We start from the raw sequence: 19,969 nt of genomic DNA, 5'->3' as shown, positions 1-19,969 counted from the left end.
ACTTTTCCACCTGGCCTTTTAATCCCAGCTACAATATCGGCAGCTCTCATTTGTCCTCTAAGCCACACCGCTGTCTTTCTGTCTTTCATTGCCACACCTAACTTTGTTCTTGCTTCCACGTATTTGTATATTTTGTAACATATACTGGTCATGAGCAGTAGTAGAAAAAAGAACGTTGCCGAAGCGTACGTTTTGAAAAGGGGTTGTCATCGACAGGGAAAGAACTGCTTCCCTTAGCGACATTCCCTGTTCGACTACTGCTCATCATTTGAAGCCTCCATGTCCCAGTGAACTGGTGTCTTGTTTGCATATGTACTAGTTACCTTGTAATAAATCTATATAGTTAGTTTCTATAATTTATGGCTAATTATATAAAGAAGGACTAATGCAAGCTATATGTATATTCACTGCAACCACCGAGTGAAATTCTGAATATACCAATTAGTGGAGGAATTTTTGTAGCTGTACTTCCTGTAGAACGAAAAGTGAGATAATTCATTGATGTTTCGGAAAACATGCGTTGGTGAAAGTGCAAGTGCGTGAGTCATACTATCGCATTTCCATATTGTCACGTGGTAGTGACGGTGAAGAAAGAAGCAATACGGTGGAATACAAAACTAGTTTTTATTGGGCGAACCTGTGCCCACAAAACAGGCTACACTTATAGCACAACGATAGCGGCGAACACGGTTGGCGATCGTCGGGAATCTGATCAGCGGGTCAAGCGCGTCGGCTTTTATAGATAGTCGTGGAATGTTCCAGAATAACCGATGGGACCCGCGTGCCTTCCGCAAAGTTCTACACTATTCGCGTCGCGCATACATGCAATCAGATTACACAAGTTGCGGTGAAAGACAGTGGAGGGAACCATCGATAACTTTCCAGTAACTTCTTTTACGTGAAGGCGCGTCCTGCGCTGCACGATAACATTTGTTAGGCGGCTAAACGTGGTAGCCCGATAAAGATAAGTACACGTGTCAATATCATCGCCAAGGCTCCGACAGATAATTTGCTATAGAGAGATGCATTTCTTACTTTAGGCTTCGTAATTCGGACAAAATCAGAAAGTGGCGAGAAAAGATTGTTCTATTTTTGTCATTGATAGGGTAGTCCGTAACGTTATAGTCTACACTACGGTTACGTGACAAGTTGAGCACCATGGACAGGCACCAGATTCTTGGTACTTTGACCTTGCGCAAGAAACCTGAACGCGTATTTCTATTCCTGTGCTCCGAAAAAAAATATTGTGAACGTTCTTGCGGGCGTACAATATTGGGAAGAAACGAATGAGCCCAATAACACTGACTACTGATTATCCAATATATTTAAAGTTTTGTAGGATGACACATGATAGTTTCGCTCATTGTATATTAGAATTGCGCGCGTTAAGCTTTATTTTTTCTACAGTAAAGTAGCACTATAACAAAAGTTGTTTCAATACACGTTCTTGTACACTGCCCGACATAGCTTTTGGTCGAGTCCTCCACAAACTGATCACAATGGCATTACTCACCATGCTAATAGGATACGTGTTCTCTGCTGGATATTTCAGGTACGTGGGTGGAACGATAAAACACTTTGGAAAAGCCTGGTCATTATGAAAGAAGTGGCCCAGTGACACCAAGATGTCGGGTATGAAGTTCTCGTTTCTGAAATGCAGATAATCAAGCGTAACTTGTGCGTTTTGTAGAACTTCTCGTGATGTGCAGAAAGCGCTATCGAAGGAAAAAATCACGTGCCCCAAATGTTATAACACACAGGATCCTTCACAGAACCCATAAGGCTCTCGTATATCATGTGGGGCATATTCAAGTGACCGTGTGCAACTTCTCCGTTTTGTATAATTCTTTCATGACGTTCTAAGGAGCGCTATCGAACGAAACAACCCACGTGTCTCATATCCAATAATCTCACATTATTATAGGGAAACATTTATCATATGGGACATATGATACATGTCTCATACAGTGCATGAGAGCATAATGGTTTTTATGTGGGAGTAAGGAGCGCGAAATAAACGCGGGGACGAAAGAAACTAGACGGTAATAACAGGTCCCCTTGTTTTCCTTTTTTTGCGCATTTCACAGTCACTATGAATCACGAACTACTATAGATAGCTACCTAGCAAAATTTTATATGAGATTCTCGTATGTTCACACAGGATAATTGGATATGCGCCAAATTGATCTCTAGATTAAGAGGCCTTTCTTATTGTTTACTTGGTGTAAAAGCAAAAGCCCGCAATATTATTCCAGCGCCGTAAAGGATGACTAATGCTAGCTTCAAATTACTGACAAATGTATTATTTGCCAGAAAGGAAAGAAAAAATTGCTCGTTTATTGGATAAAAACTAAACCGCATTCTTCTGCGGCACTATATTCCTAACTTCAGCGCTACAGTGGCCGTGTAGCAATTGTGTTCTGCACAGCCCAAGAACACGGGCTTGATTCATTACCACTGCGACCATATTTTTGCAGTGGATCTGTTAGAACACCGCTGGGTTTTTCTTGACGTCCGCAGCTTCACCGAACTGGGGGAGAGAGAACACAGAGAGAGTGAAAGTAAAGTATAAATAGAACATCGCGCGGCATAGCGACACAGCGAGGGTGGGTGGAGCCTAACGCGAGAGAAGGAGCGGTGAACACGCGAGCGAGGAATGCGGCCCAGATGCGTGCACTCTCCTGTGGTGCGCGAGGCAGAGGGTCAGGCAAGGGAGGAGGGGCATTATTCTAAGGCTCCTACTAGGGTGTCTCGATGTCTGCCTCGCCCGCCACTCCGTACAGAGTGGAGACAACCGCGGCATAACGTTGTATAACGATGTCTGAATATGGAATGAGTTTTATCTTTTTGTATGTATGGATTTCAGTGAGCGCTGATTGTAACTCGCATATATTTTTATAATTTGCTGACTGCTACGTGAAGTTGCCAGTGCGGGGGCCTGCGGCCTTGTCAAGCTGCAATGCGACAGCTTTTTCTGCAGGCCTCCGGCATCGTGTATTTCGGATGCAAATAAAGTTATTATTATTATTATTATTATTATTATTATTATCTACCACGGCGTTGATCACGCGAATCTCGGACGCCGTAGGGACGCGTTGCCGGCGCTCGTGTGTCTTGTATGCAATTTGGCATTACCTTACTGGCCTTCCCGCCAGCTCCGCTGGTCCCTGGTGTTTCCGATAGCAGAGTCACGCATAACTTATATTATTGCGATAACAATTATATGGACACTCCACACGCATTTCTGCCATCGTGATGTTCCGTATGAGTGAAAGCGTGTGAGGGTGAACCGGCGAACGCGGTTCAATCTCGCGTACGCGAGCGAGGAACCTGGCCCGGATACGTGCCCTCTCCTGCGGCGCGCAAGGCAGGGGGTTGAAGCGAAGGAGGAGGGCATTCTTCTACGGCAGCTGCTGCGGTGCGTCGTTGTTCTCCTTGCCCGCCGCTCCGTGCAGAGCGGAGACAATCGCGGCGTCTATTACGGCGTTGGATACGCGAATCGCGGACAGCGTAGTAGACGCTTTGGTGGGCGCCGTAGGGACGTGTTTCCGGCGCTCGTGCGTTTTGAAAGCGATCTGCGGCGTGGCTAATGTGGGCGCCTGCACGGGCCTCATCTTCAAAGCGATCTGCGATGCTTGCAGAGTGCGCGTAGGGACGGTAGCTTCGTATATGCTGTGCTTTCGACGTTTCGCTCGTGCTGAAGCGAGACATGCGGGAAGGTCAATTCGCTTGTTTCTTCCGCGCTTCCCCACTCCAGAATTTTCACAGTGAGTTTCCGCGCTCATCGAGCGAGATGTGTTAATGTTTACCTCTGTGCGCGTGGCACCGTGCTGGTTAATTTAGTTAAAACACGTTGACGTGCTAGTTGGTTTGAATGCATGACAGAATGTGTCAGCGCGACTGAAGAAGGACGTAGAAAGAAGCAGACACACAAAGGCAGCGCCGTCTCTGTTTGTCCGTTTCCTTCGACATACTCGTTGAGGCACGCGTTCAAATTGTATCATTGCTAATTTAGTTAGTAAGCGAATGTTTATAAGTGTACACGGTGGATAAACCTACTATCCCTACTTCGTACAGCTATCGACTAATTTGCTATCGCAATCGGTGCTTTGCCTTATGGGCGGAGCTGCGAATTTTTTAATTGTTCGACAAACTCAGCTAGTGGTTTTACAGTAGGAATGGCCTGAAGTAGCGCTAAGTTCACGAAACACACGAACGAATAAGGGAGAAACGCACCAAGCCTTGCATGCTTGGTGTTGAATATTTTATTGGTGTTGAATGCAGAGACTATTCCGAAATGCTCTATATCCTGTACCATAGTAGCCCATTTCTTTGGTACATACAGCTTATAAGAAGAAACAAGAATGTAGTAGAGGGCGCATATGACTGTCTAATGACGGTAAACAACTTTTGTAGGGACCTTTGGGTACATCTTAAGTGCAATCAGGTGGTCAACGTTGAAACGGATCCCTCAACAAAAGCATCCCTCGCAGTACGGATTGTGGTTGGAGACGTAAGCCCCATTCAATGTATTCTTCGTTTCAGGAAAGAAACATTCTTTAACATCGAAGAAAAACTGCGCATACTATAAAGAAATTCCGAAACGACGCTGGCAAAACGATGTATAGCCACCATGCTCATGCAATGCGATGCTTGAGATATTTAAAAGATGTTGTAGATTTTCCAACCCATTACCAAATAGAATGTGCGAGTGTGGCTGTGCTTAGGCACTCGGAAATTGTCCTTGTTACATTTTTTAAAGATCTATACAATGTTTCTTTTTTTTGCTCAGTCTCTCAGTACACTTTTCATTAAGAGGCCTTTTTAATGTAAAGCTGGCGAAAAGAAACAAAGTTTTTTATTAGTTTTCAAAGTTTGCATGAAATCACTCGCTTTCAATGTTAATGATCCAAAATTTTCGCTGTCTTAAATGATGTTGTTTGGTTCGCCAAATAAAGTCTAGCCTAAATTACTGGTAAGACGATAATTATCATTAAACGAGAATATATGTTTTCGTCGAGCTAATGATAGGCATGCCAGATACTTTTTCTCTTTTTGTAGAGACATCGCAAGTATCAAGTACCTAGTATGACATAGGCACCACTCACTATTACCAGTCGGGAGCGCCGCCGATGTCGTCGCTTGCATTTTTCTCTGCGCTTTGTCTGCGTGCTTTCTGCGGCAATTGCGTCACTCAGCAAAAAGTAACGACGCCAAGAGCAAGCTTTATTATAGTACCAAACGGAGCCGCACTCCGATCTCGAAGTACGTTAGAAGAGCACATAAAATAGGAAAAGTTTCTTTATAGAATCACAAGCACAGTAATGCTGAGTATGACGAGAAAAACAAGGTAAAAGAACAAACAATGTATAACAACGCTTGTCTCTGATTGTCACTGATTACTCCTCAAAGCTCACCCACGCCTATGGTTTGTCCCAAAGAATAATCACTCAGTCATCTTAACTTTTGCAGAGAAAGCAATAAAAATGTGCAGCTGCCAAGCAATGTGGGAATTCCTGTGCACGAAGTTTTACAGTGAAGCTGTATATGGCTTGCCAATTCGCCCGCCCGTCCGTCTGTCACCTGTAAACCGAAAGCTCCTCCGGTGCAACCCCATGGGCATGCGCGAAAAAAAGAAAGAGAGGAAGAGAGGTGCACGATTGCCTGTGCAAGTAGTGACGCAGTTTCTCTCCGTCGCTGTCGAGCGCGCGCGCATGCTGTTTCTCTCCGGCTCGGAACTGAGTAGGCCACGCACCATACGTACTCCCGAGATGCAGGCAGCTTTCGATCAGCAACGCCGCGATAAGAATCGGCAACGAGCTCGTCTACGCCGGGCCGATGCTGCATCCCGAGCACAAGAACGGGCTTGTGCAGCCGAGCGCAAGCAGCTGCAACTGCGCACCGAGGGCACGGCAGCCTACCAAGCCGTCGTGTAATGAACCGTCGGGATTAACTCAGTGATAAACACCGGCACCGCACGTTTCAACTCCGCTGGTTTACCATTGTATGGAGTACTCGGGAGATGATTCTTTTAAGAATCTGAGGGGCAGTCCCAATAATGTGGTGACACCGCTGGCAGACGGATGCTTATCCCAATTCTTTTTGTCCAGATTGCTTGGTGGGCGCATTTCGCCGTAGGATCAAGGAACCCTGCCGTGGAAATTGCTTCCTCTGACGAGCATGCGCCAGCTGACAGGATCATCGCGGCATCGTCAAGCAACCTTCAAGATCCGACGCCCTATGTGCACCAGGCGTGTCATCTTATCAACTCGGTGACATCATCGAACACTGGCGAATTCAAGTATAAATACCGGAGCCTGTTGGAAGATTCTTTCAGTGGGCTTGGTGACACCGCTGGCAGACGGTTGCTTATCCCAATTCTTTTTGTCCAGATTGCTTGGTGGGCGCATTTCGCCGTAGGATCAAGGAACCCTGCCGTGGAAATTGCTTCCTCTGACGAGCATGCGCCAGCTGACAGGATCATCGCGGCATCGTCAAGCAACCTTCAAGATCCGACGCCCTATGTGCACCAGGCGTGTCATCTTATCAACTCGGTGACATCATCGAACACTGGCGAATTCAAGTATAAATACCGGAGCCTGTTGGAAGATTCTTTCAGTGGGCTTGGTGACACCGCTGGCAGACGGATGCTTATCCCAATTCTTTTTGTCCAGGTTGGTGACAAATATTTCATTTCTTCTATTAGAGACGATTCAGTCACATTGACGGTGTTGCCAAGCCCCCAGTGTTTGCTCTGTTTATTGTTTGATTGCGTGCATGTGATCAGATTGTTGCTAGTAACCTCCGGCAATGTAGAACTAAACCCTGGTCCTTCTGATTCTGAGTCCGAGACGCACTTAAACAGTGAATTACTGAAAAAATTTTTGAAAGAGCAAACCAAGACAAATAAGACTCTAGTCGCACTGACTACAAACTTGAAACAGGTTGAATCAACGGTCGAAGGTATTCAAGCTAAGATTACAATTATTGAGCAAGAACTTTGCCGAATCGAGAAAAGCGAGCAAAGGTTGGAAAAGTGTGATGAAGCTTGCAGAAACGCTACCAAACTAGTTCTTGAGTTAACTGCAAAGGTCGAAGATCTCGAAAATAAAGTCGGCGTAACAACGTTTTGGTTTATGGCGTAAAAGAAAAAGAGGGAGAAGACTCAAAAGAACTGGAACGGAAAGTAAACGAAGAAATTTTCAAGAACGTCCTGGGTGTTGAAATCAATTCCATAGAGCGCATCCACAGAATTGGCGCCAAAAACACACAGCGTCCGCGTCCTATCATTTTGAGGTTTTATAACTACATCGACAAAACTAAGGTTCTGTCTTCGTGCTTCAAATTAAAAGGTACGGAAATAGCCATTTCGGAGGACTTTTCTAAAAAGATTCGCGATATACGTGCGAAATTATGGCGGTCTGCCGCTGAAGCAAAGGACAGTGGTTCTAAAGTTTCACTAGTTTTTGATAAGCTGAAAGTCGATGGCAAGCTGTATGTATGGGACACACTTAGAAATTGCAGAGTAGAGTTATCCCAATCCACTGCGTCTGCGAAATCCCAACAGTTGCCTTCTCAGTCCACTCGTGCGACCACCCGTCAGAGTGCTAAGAAATGACAAGTGTCTAGCAAGACGCTCCGGCTTGTTTCACTCAATGCACGCAGCGTTCTTAATAAGGTACAGTTACTTGAAGATGTAATTTTGACTTATCAGCCACATGTTTTAGTGATTACAGAAACCTGGCTACATTCAGATGTGCAAAATAGTGAAATAGTTCCATCTTCCTACACACTAATCCGTAGAGACAGAGGATCAGGTGGCGGAGTTGCAATTGCGATAAAAAACAACATTAAATTTACTCGCTTAGATGGTATCAACAATCACGAAAGCATATGGTGCAAATTGAAATTTTTCGATAAGAATATAACTTTGGGTGGTGTCTATCGTCCTCCGAATGCTCCCCCTGAGTATATAGAAGCACTATATGATTACTTGCTGCGAAATACCAATTCACGCCCAAACATCCTTATCACTGGCGATTTCAACTTACCCGGCATTAATTGGTCCAGTCTTTCCCACGACGGCAAGTATTCTAAAAATACTGAGCCTCTACTACTAACTGCGTTTACCTTTTCCTTAAACCAACTTGTTTCCGAAACTACCAGGATTTCCAATTCTTCTTCTATTGTTGACCTTGCGTTTGCAAGCAGTTCGCTCCCAAACTGCTCTGTTAGTATCAGAGATGGGATATCTGATCATAAGTTACTCGTGTTAACATGTCCTATTTCTGGCTCACGATCACCCGTGAAGCCTTCTGACATTTTTATCAGGGACTACACGCACGCGGATGACAATGCAGTAGTCGGCTATATGGAATCCATGTTCCCATATTTTAATGAAATAAGAGATGTTAAGGAGTTATGGTCATGTTTTAAAGAAATGATATTTCATTGTGAGCGCAGTTATGTGCCTTTAAAAAAGAAACGTGTCAACAGGGAATACCCATGGATGAATCGTGATTTGATTCATCTAAAACGCAAGATTAAACGCTGTCGCAAACGTGGTGACAAACAACAGCTTCCAAGTCTTGTACAAACATTTCAGGAAAAAGTGCACGCAGCAAGAAACCATTTTTTTTCCTGCACTCTGTCCTCTTTCATGTTAGAACAACCCAAAAAATTTTGGCGTTATTTGTCTAAAGATAAAAGCGGTATCACAGAAATAAAAGAATCGGGCGTAATCATCGATGACCCCTCCATAATTTCTGAAAAATTCAACGCATTCTTCCAGTCCGTTTTCACGCTGACGGCGTCACACGCACATTTGCCATCTTATGCACTTCTTGAACCGATGCCTGAAGTAAACTTAAGCAAAGAGGGCATTCTTCACCTTGTGCGTACACTTGATATAAAAAAATCACCCGGTCCTGACGAAATATCAAACGTGTTTCTTAACAGATATGCGACCTGGGTAGCAGAGTATTTGTATAAAATATATACAGTCTCGTTAGAATCTTGTGTGATACCCGATGACTGGCGCTCCGCAAGGATAGTCCCAATTCACAAGACTGGATCACCATTAGAATTAAACAACTACAGACCAGTTTCCCTAACATCCACAATTTGTAAGATTTTAGAACATATTATATTTAAGGCGATTATGATACATCTAGAAAATAACCAACTGCTTCATGACAATCAACATGGCTTTAGGTCCGGTCTGTCCACTGCAACTCAGTTAGCCGAGATAACCGATGATTTCGTAAATTCCCTAAATTTGAAGGGTCAGATTGACGCAGTGTTTTTAGACTTTTCAAAAGCGTTCGACGTTGTTCCACATGATGATTTAGTAACGAAACTGCATGCTATTGGTATTGAAGACAACATTGTTCGCTGGATAGCAGGTTACTTAGCTTCAGGGAAACAATACGTGGCCGTTAACGACTGCATCTCTGATACACTAGATGTACACTCAGGAGTACCACAAGGGTCGGTGCTCGGTCCAGTGTTGTTTCTGGTCTATATCAACGACATCTATTTTTCAGTGCAACCTCCTGTAAAGATCCGACTGTTTGCGGACGATTGTGTCCTTTATTCCAGCATAAATCAATACGCTGATCAAGTCAGACTAAATGATGCATTGCAATCAATCAGTGCATGGTGTGATAAATGGGGCTTGAAACTCAATACTTCGAAAACGGCAAGCATAACATTTAGTAACAAAAAAGAACCTTTACAATTTGCTTACACCATTAAAAATGCTTATATTAAAAAAACTAACCAGGTGAAGTATTTGGGTGTTACACTCACAAGTAATTTGAGTTGGGAACCTCATATAGATAATGTTTGCTGTAACGCACTGAAAAAGCTGGCATTTTTAAAACGAAAACTACGTCATGCGTCACCTGCTGTAAAATTAACAGCATACAAAGCTCTCATTAGGCCAAAATTAGAATATGCGGACCTAATCTGGAGTCCGTATCAGCAATATTTAATTAAAAAAATAGAAAGGGCGCAGAACATGGCCTTGAGGTTCATTTATTCTACCTATTCGCGCTTCTCGAGCGTATCAGTTCTTCGAGACAAAGCGAAGCTGAAAAAACTCGATCATCGCAGAATGTTATCCAGATTAAAATTGATTTATCAGCTTTACCGTGGTCACTTTAACATACAGAGCGAACGTCACATAACCGAGCCGTCAATACGCTTTGCCCGTACACAACACAACAAAACAGTTAGGCAACCATTCAGTCACCTTAGCATGCATCAATATTCCCTGTTTCCTCATGCTATTTCATTGTGGAATAAATTACCACAAGAAATAGTTAGTGCTAATACCACACAATCGTTTGTTCATCTTGTGAATGGTTTTTCTTTTGATTAATAGCATGCACATAGGGAAAGAAATTAATTAATCATTGTCTGTGTTTTGTAATAAAATTAGGTGAAAATGCTGAATTGAGTGACCTGTTGTGTGTACATGGTTTGTCAGTACTTGTTGTTGACTTGCGAACTACAACTGTTGTTCCTATATCGTATTCATGTTCATAGGTCTAAATTTCAAAGGTTCATGTTCCTGTATATTATATTCTATATATCTTTATTATTGTTCTGTATTCTGTTTTTTTTGTTATTATTTCTAGCCTTGTTTGTTACTATTGATGTAACCACTCCTGCTTGGGCCCGAACAGGGCCTGCAGTATTTGTAAATAAATAAAAATAAATAAATAAAGTAGGTTGAGTGTTTTCCCAGCTTTTTTTTACAGTCACATCAATATGGCTCGAAAAGCACAGATCAGAAGTTATTAGGAGAGAGAGAGAGAGAGAGAGAGAAATAACATTTATTTATATAGCCGGCAGATTCGTGGGGGGGCCAACCTCGCCTAGATGGCGGCCAGAAGCCCTTGAGCTCTAGCGGCATCCTCGGCCTGCTGCACAGCCAAAAGTTAGTATTTGGGGGCCGAGCTGAGCAACACGGTCTCCCACTGCTTCCGATCCTGAATTTTTTGGCCCTGTCGGGGCGCCCGAGGGCAGGCCCAGATAATGTGATCCAGGTCCGCCCTTCCTTGACAAAGTTTACATTTGGCCGAATACTAGTCTGGGTAATAATGATTATAAGTCACCGGATTCGGATATGTATTTGTTTGAAGGAGGCGCCATGCCACCGCCTGCTGCTTATTAAGTGATGGGTGTGCGGGAGGAAAACGCACCCTACCCAATCTGTGATGATTAGTTATCTCCCTGTAGCCAACCATCCGGTCCCCTGTCAGCCCCAACCGCGGCGCCCCGGTGGCTCGGTTTGTGAGTCCTCGAGCCACGGTGTCGGCCGCCTCATTGCCGGGGAGAGAGGAGTGCGCAGGCGCCCAGATGATATGGACAACCCGCTCACCGCGAAAGTTTGCCAGGATACGTCGTGATTCCGGCGAGATGCGCCCCTTTGCGTAATTTAAAATGGCGGTTTTAGAATCACTGACTATTATCGTGGCTAGTGTGGAAGCCATTGCGAGAGCAATGGCTGATTCCTCAGCCACCTCGGCTCTATTAGTTTTAATAGATCCGCTGACCTTACGCTCACCTTCCGAATTCACTGCAACGATACACATATTCTGAGTAGTCGTGTACTCTGCCGCGTCGACGTACACCACGTACTGAGAGCGTTGGAATCTCCTCTGTATAGCCCTTGCCCTTTCCTCCCGCCTTTCCCTGTGGTGTTCGGGATGCATGTTTTTGGGTAGCGGTGGGATAATAAGCTGCTTCCTTATGTCGTGGGGAATGTCTACTTTAGTGCCATACTGTGATGCGTATGTTACTCTAAGCTTGTTAAGTATGTGTCTGCCAGTTGGTGTTTGTGAGAGTCTTTCATATTGCGCTATCGTATGGGCTTCTATGAGTTCTTCGAGCGTGTTGTGGACACCTAAGGCTAGGAGCCTGTCATTCGATGTGTTTATCCGCAAACCTATGGCTTGTTTGAATGATCGTCTAATGATGCCATCGATTTTTGTCTCTTCTACTACTTGGAGACTTAGGTAAGGGGTTACATATACTATGCGGCTGATGACAAAAGCCTGGACTAGTCGTACCAGATTGCTCTCTTTCATCCCATAATGGCGATTAGCTATTCTCTTAATTAGTCTCATTGTTTGTTGTGCGCTGTTTTCTAGTATTCTGATTGTTTCCCCGTTGTGACCGTTCGCTGATAGGTGGAGTCCGAGGACTCTAATGCTGTCGACAATATGTTTGGTTGCCATTTACAAAAAGCGTGATGTTTGGTTTATCCGTAGAACTCTTACGGCCCCTGCGTGTCGGTCGGTATAGAAGTAATTCTAATTTTTGCGGCGAGCATCTCAATCCTTTATCCATGACATATTTCTCAACCGTATGTATGGCTGTTTGGAGGATTTCCTCAATCTGCCCATCACTTCCACCTGTTACCCAAAGGGTGATATCATCGGCGTACAGGCTATGCTGTAATCCTTCTATATTTTCTAGTTCTGCTGGCAGGCCAATCATAGCTACATTGAAAAGAAAGGGAGATGCTTTGGTGGTGTGCCCCGGCATCCGAGTTTTATCTCTTTGGATTTCACTTCACCGATTGCGATTTGCGCAACACGGTCAGAGAGAAAGTCTTTAACATACGCGTGGGTTCGTTGGCCCACTCCTAAGCCTTGTAAGTTTCCTGAAATAGCCGTGTGGGTGATATTATCAAATGCCTTCGTAAGATCGAGACCAAGGATAGCTTTTGTATCTAATGTTTGAGGTCCCGCGTCTATTATTTGGTGTTTGATTTGCAACATAATGTCTTGTGTAGACAGTTTTGGTCTAAACCCAATCATGGTGTGCGGGAAAAGGCCGTAATCTTCCATGTAATTAGTTAGGCGTGTGAGGATGACGTGCTCCATGAGCTTGCCAGCACACGACGTTAACGATATAGGCCTGAGCTTCTCAAGGTGAAGTTTCTTTCCCGGCTTTGGAATCATTATAACCCGAGCGGTTTTCCATTGACGTGGAATATTATCCTGTTCCCAGCACGTGTTAATATACTTGGTGAGGGCCGAGATAGATTCATCATCGAGATTTCTCAGGATCTTGTTGGTGATTCCATCCTGGCCTGGCGTGGATTTCGTGTTGAGCCTGATGAGTTCCGCTCGAACTTCAGCCTCGGTTACGGGGCTGTCAAGGTATGGGTTTTCCTTACCAGTATACGGATGTTGTTGTTCTTTGGTTGTATTTCCTACGTATAGCCTTTGTAGTTCCTGTAAAAGTTCTTCTTCCGTGCCTTTGTATCTGTGAATTATTTTGTACAGGCAGTGTCGTTGTGTGGACTTGCTGTTTTCCGGGTCTAAAAGATAACGCAGAAGATTCCAGGTTTTAGGTAGCCCTATCGGTCTCTCCATGGCGTTGCACGTGGCCTCCCAATTTTGACGGCTTAATCTATTCGCATAGTCCTCTATTTCTTTATTGAGCATGGCGATTTTCCTTCTCAGCTTTCTATTAAGTTTTTGCTACTTCCAGCGTTTCTGCATGCTGCTTTTTGCCTCCCACATATGTAGGAGTTTGCTGTCCGCCTCCTCTATCCTTGCTTTTTCCGGAATAGTCTTAGTGGCTCGTATAACACTTTGATGAAGTTTTTTAGTCCAAACATCGATGTCATGTATGACCTCATCAGCTTCCTCCTCCCGGATTTCGCGGAAGAAGTCCCATTCGACAATTGTTATTTTCCTGCCTTTCTTTCGTGATGGGCCTGTGTGTACAGTTGTTGCTACAATGAAGTGATCACTACCCAGATTTTCTTGTGTGTTTATCCATTTTGCATCAGGTGTGTTCTTTGTAAAAGTTAGGTCTGGTGTGGTGTCATTGCTGACACTGTTACCCATTCTAGTGGGTGCCTGTGGATCCGTTACGAGAGTGAGACCCTCCTGCTGAGCGTCTAGCCATAGATTACGACCCTTGACGTTCTCCAAATGGTATCCCCAAGCCGCGTGGGGTGCATTAAAGTCCCCTACAATTACCATCGCATTTCTTTCTGCTAAATTTAAGGATTTACGAAAAAGCGGGCCGAATCTCATCTTGTGTGGAGGGCTACTGTATACGTTTAAGATGAAAAGGCTTCCCTCTCCCTTGCGCGTGGGAATGATTTCAGTCAGGACGTGGTCTACACCGGTCACGCCAGTGGTGTGTTCTGTAACAGACGCCTTCTCATCGGAAGCACCGTATGCTTTGTAACCGGATAATTTAGCCAGTCCCCCCGTTTCTTGCAGGACGATGACGTCTGGGGCCTCCTTGCTACTTAGGAACTGCTGTAGGTGTCCCCGTTTCCGGCGATACCCGCGACAGTTCCATTGCCATATTAGGTATTTATTACGCGGAGCCATGTTTAATTGTTTGATTCTCTCCGGTGACTTTACTGGTTTCTGTCACTACGGGTCGATGATATGGTTTGGTGGTCGCTTTTACCGGTCCCACTCCCGCAGGCCTCAAGTCCTTTTGCGCGTTTTCAACGACTGTTAATCGGGTTTCAGTGCCTTCTATTCTTTGTGTAATTTCCACGAACTGTGCCTGTAACCCGGCGAATTGTTGTTGTAGCGTCTTAACTCCACAAACATTCCCTCTACTTGCTTTTCTAACTGCGTTGAGACGCTGCTTTGCGCGTCTGGCGCGTCTTCGGCTTTTCTTTTGTGGGGCGGCGTCCCTGTCATTTGCGCGAGAGCGGGCGTTGACTCGCGGCTAGATGTCTGTGCCGTACTGGGGGTAGGCGTGTGACATGGCTCGTGTGTCCTATTCTTGCTAATGCCTAGCATTTTCTTGCTTTAATTGTTGAATTTCCTCTCTCTGCTTAGCATTTTTACGAGTAATTTGCGCTAGCAATTTTCTAATTTGGATCATTTCCTGCTCCAGGGCGGACCCTTCTATATTAGGTGTTATATTAGACGGAGAAGCAGCGCCGGAGACCGTGTCTGCCCAGCTCACCCGCGTTTTGTTGCCGTCGTACCCGCCAGAGCCCTCCGGGGTTCCGTGTAGTGGGGATCCTCTCGATCTCGATTCAGACCTGGGCCGGGACCTGGACCGGGACTTGGAGTTGGACTGGCCGCCACCACCTCCACCGGGGAGTCTTGGGAAGGAACTAGAGCGGCTCCTGTCACGGTGTCTGCTGCCGTGGCTGTTGGTCCATGCCGATCCCTTGTGTGATTCGGTGCTGCCCGACCGCTCCCTGGACCGACTTGGGCGATTGTCCGCCATAGCTTTCTGCGGTGGATGTTCATTCCGTTGTTGTTGTTGTTGTTGTTGTTGTTTCCACTGCCTCTTTCTGAGAAGATATGGGGTCTTGAACCGTTCACGGCACTTTTTGTCTCCTGTGAGGTGTCCCTTCCCACACATGTAGCATCTTGGCTCGCACTGATGATCTTCGGGTGGATTGAGAGTTCCGCACCCGCGACATTTCTTGCTGTTCGGTGTCGGGCAGACACCTGCTCGGTGGCCGAGGCGGCCTCAGGTGGTACATGTTTCGCACTGCTTACGATATAGTAGGCATCGGTATTCAGCTCCGCGGTAGTACACGTAGTGTGGTACGTACGCACCTTCAAACACTATCACAACCGAATCGGTGCGTCCCGTGCGTCTTGCGTGTAGTATAGTCGGGTTTCTGCAGTTCACCAGGCTTTTTTCAACGTCTTCAGACGTGTCGTATTCTGGTATACCGTGTATGACTCCCTTGGAGGTGTTCTCCGGTGCAGTAATGTAAGCGGCCGTACTGTAGGTGTTCGATCCAAGTTGGATTTCCCGTATCTGGCTGTAGCGTTTCGCATTCTCCAGTTTCGGCGTGCTCATGATCATGGTGTTTTGTCCTGCATTGATGCGTAGCGTATCTTCTCCGGCATTTTCTGGTGTCAGTGCGGCAGCCAGCAGAACGCCATCCTTTATGTACGCAATGCCTTGTTGCGCCATGTCGAGCCCACCTCTCGGGCGGATCACGACCTTGTAGTCATCCTCCGGTAGCTGCGGTTGCCTCGGGGCCATTGGTCGCTGTAGAATTCGTGCGTTCTTGGTTTTCCACGCCGTTGAAACCGGCGAGTCTCCGATGTTTTTGGATCGTTCATCGAGGTCTGGGCGTCTCTTGGCGTTACTGCGGCGTTCGTGAGCCGCAATCCAGCCCTGGCCGTCATATTCTTCCGGGGAAATTGTCTCCCCTTCTACTTCTACGACGTCCATCCTCGCGTCTCGTGGCGAAGCGGGGGCCCGCCCGCACCCGAGTCAGGCGGCGTTCCCGCCGAAGTGGTGGGAACAGTGGCGTCGTAGACCCAGCTAGTTAGGGTTAGCCAGGCCGCCGGCGTGGCAGTGTATTAAAACTGCCTTTGTGGCTCAAAAAATCGCCCACCTGGGATAATCCCGATGTCTTCGTAGTCCGTCGACCTTCCTGCGTTAGGGGTGGTAGTTCTAGACTCGAGAACTGCCTTTTTTCCGCCACAATCAGGGAAAGTTTTCGGAGCCCATGTGTAGCCCGTCTTGTCGGCTCGGCCCCCTAGTGGCGTCCCCAGTTATTAGGACACCTAAATATTTAACTGCATTAGCGTTATTCAGAATGGTATTGTCCAGTTTGTAGATGGATTCACTGGTGATCTTAAATTTAGTAAATGTTACCTTATAACATTTATTCGTGTTCAGGCCAAATTCAGGGGTTTGGCACCGAGAGGCTATGCTGTTAAGGTCCTGCTGGAGGGCACCTACATCTTGCTGATCGGGAATAGGTCTACAAACGATGCAGTCGTCTGCGAACGGTTTCATTTGTGAGGAAATATTAGGAGCGATATCATTTGTATGAAATAAAGAGAATAGAGGCCCTAACAACGAGCCTTGCGGCACTCCTGAAGTAACCTCAATAAACTTTTATTTATGCCTCGAATCATTACACATTGTATTCTGTCCCTCAGGAAAGTCTTCAATTACCTTCCTGACTTCATTGTTATGAGGCATCAAGACAAAGTGGTGCCTTAGGAAAAAATAAAATCTAATAAAACGCTGCACATTACTGCGACGAATGCGTGCCTCAGTCACCATGGCGAAGCTCGTAGAGAAGGCGCAACTCTTATTAGATATTATAACGTCTTGAATGAAAGTGCACGTTGCCTACAAAGTACTTACTAAGGTAATCGCAAATAGAATCAGGAACACCTTAGACTTCTGTCAAGCAAAGGACCAGGCAGGATTCCGTAAAGGCTACTCAACAATAGATCATATTCACACTATCAATCAGGTGATAGAGAAATGTGCGGAATATAACCAACCCTTATATATAGCTTTCATTGATTACGAGAAAGCATTTGATTCTGTCGAAACCTCAGCAGTCATGGAGGCATTACGGAATCAGGGTGTAGACGAGCCATATGTAAAAATACTGAAAAATATCTATAGCCGCTCCACAGCCACCATAGTCCTCCATAAAGAAAGCAACAAAATCCCAATAAAGAAAGGCGTCAGGCAGGGAGATACGATCCCTCCAATGCTATTCACAGCGTGTTTACAGGAGGTATTCAGAGACCTGGATTGGGAAGAAATGGGGATAAAAGTTAATGGAGAATACCTTAGTAACTTGCGATTCGCTGATGATATTGCCTTGCTTAGTAACTCAGGGGACCAACTGCAATGCATGCTCACTGACCTGGAGAGGCAAAGCAGAAGAGTGGGTCTAAAATTTAATCTGCAGAAAACTAAACTAATGTTTAACAGTCTCGGAAGAGAACAGCAGTTTACAATAGGCAGCGAGGCACTGGAAGTCGTAAGGGAATACATCTACTTAGGGTAGGTATTGACTGCGGATCCGGATCATGAGACAGAAATAATCAGAAGAATAAGAATGGGCTGGGGTGCGTTTGGCAGGCATTCTCAGATCATGAACAGCAGGTTGCCATTATCCCTCAAGAGAAAAGTGTATAATAGCTGTGTCTTACCAGTACTGACCTACGGGGCAGAAACCTGGAGGCTTACGAAAAGGGTTCTACTCAAATTGAGGACGACGCAACGAGCTATGGAAAGAAGAATGATAGGTGTAAAGTTAAGGGTTAAGAAAAAGCAGATTGGGTGAGGGAACAAACGCGAGTTAATGACATCTTAGTTGAAATCAAGAAAAAGAAATAGGCATGGGCAGGACATGTAATGAGGAGGGAATATAACCGATGGTCATTAAGGGTTACGGACTGGATTCCAAGGGAAGGGAAGCGTAGCAGGGGACGGCAGAAAGTTAGGTGGGCGGATGAGATTAAGAAATTTGCAGGGACGGCATGGCCACAATTAGTACATGACCGGGGTTGTTGGAGAAATATGGGAGAGGCCTTTGCCCTGCAGTGGGCGTAACCAGGCTGATGATGATGATGATGATGATGATGAATGAAAGTGCACTACGTACTTGACTTTGTTGAAGCGCGGCACAGCACCACAGTAAGATGACAGGCGCACCACAAATGTCACCTGTCTTGTAACATCTATCATCACCGTCAGCTTGTATATCCGGGCGCTCACGTTTTTGTTAAGTTGTTGCACTTCGACGCGCCTAACACGACAAGCATTTTGCAGCGCTGGCTTCCACTATGTAAATTGGTAAATATGCTTTATTCCGCCGTTTTAGGTGTGCATCCGAAGCCCAATGACGGTTAGAGCACACCAGGATAGATACGCTATCCATTCGTACTCGACACGGTTGAGAGCTCTGCAATCCACCTTCCCAGGAGCACTTGTATTTAAAGTGCGCGGAAGCGTTAGCCGGTCGGCAGTCGAGATGAGCAAGAGTTGTTTGGAGCATTGGTGGGAAAAAACAAAACAGGGAAGAGACGGACCCGACCGGATCCGTTACATGCATAAGCAGTGGTAGAAGCTAAATGGAGAAGGCTTGAGCAAGAGCAAAAAAATTTAAAGAGATGTACAGACAGATGCTAGAATCAAAAACATGTATAGCATACCTGATTAACTCAAGCAGGCTTGGTGGCTATTATTGACCACCCCATTTTGAGGGGATGCGAATAAATCCTAATGATAAGCGTCGTAATCTCAATAAGCCTCAATCACAGTGAGAAAGCTGAATTATAACTCGTTTTTTAAAATTATTTTGCTGACTTTGTCAGCAAACTAACAAGCATACCACAATTACGTAACAAGTATAAGTTCAAAACTGCTAAATTATATATTTGCTCTAACAATTATTCCATTTTCTTACTAGAAGTTCTGCCCTACCTTTCTTAGTTGTTAAGGTAAACAATTATTCCTAATTAATTAGGCTTTTCAGCTGCACATGCGAAATCGTGTTAGCTGATACATACGATATCCAACAACATATATTTGGTCGCGCCCTTCTACAGTGCTTCCGCATATCTCTAGACCTTGGTTGAAGTTAGCTGGGGCACGATTATGTGTCATGTTCCAGTTAACTGGGACAAGACACACAAGCGTGCACAGAGTCGGCAAGGCAGACAACTAGACAAAGTGGCGTAGATACTCTGCAGCCTGCGTTTCAAGTCTCTATTTTCAAGTCTCACTTTTTCAGCGCCCGCGTCTTGCAGAGCACTCCTTCCACTCGTAACCTCTTCTTTAGCGCTGGTTATGGCACGCTTGACTAAAGGCCGAAAGCGAGGACAAGGCAACGGTACAGAAACAGCGGTTGCTGTTAATGACTTTCCAGTTCAAACGGTGACCGAAGGGGCACTCATAGTTTGCAAAATTAATAGCTGTGGGAAGATTACCTCATCAGCTCCAAAAAGTGAGGATTGAAGTTCATGGCCAGAATTGTGTGCGCCGCACGGGCAGGAGTTCTTCGTGTATTCATCCATGAGGCCAGTTCCTGTAATAGATAGTGATAGATAGCCTCCCTTCAGCGACTGACCTCAAGAGTTTTAAAGCAGAAGCTACAGGTTCGAAAATTGTGGCTTGAAATCAATAGAGAGCAGGACGCCCCGTGATAGTGCATTGAGAATTTGTAGTTTGCGGA

At 45.4% G+C, this 19,969-nt stretch overlaps 1 protein-coding gene across 7 annotated transcripts in view; it reads right to left on the bottom strand.

Annotated features, from left to right (window-relative positions):
- Window positions 1-19,969, bottom strand: part of LOC135913307 (uncharacterized) — a 568,389-nt gene that overhangs the window by 227,254 nt on the left and 321,166 nt on the right. For all 7 annotated transcript variants that reach the window (XM_070541258.1, XM_065445900.2, XM_065445902.2 and 4 more), the window contains 2 exons: window positions 19,725-19,822; window positions 1,514-1,649 (listed from right to left, as the gene is read on the bottom strand). In XM_070541258.1, coding sequence (XP_070397359.1) covers window positions 1,514-1,649; window positions 19,725-19,822 — 234 coding nt within the window. The remainder of the gene's footprint in view (window positions 1-1,513; window positions 1,650-19,724; window positions 19,823-19,969) is intronic.

Source organism: Dermacentor albipictus, chromosome 6 (assembly GCF_038994185.2).
Source record: "Dermacentor albipictus isolate Rhodes 1998 colony chromosome 6, USDA_Dalb.pri_finalv2, whole genome shotgun sequence".
NCBI lineage: Eukaryota > Metazoa > Arthropoda > Arachnida > Ixodida > Ixodidae > Dermacentor > Dermacentor albipictus.
This window is presented reverse-complemented; position numbering and strand designations above follow the sequence as displayed.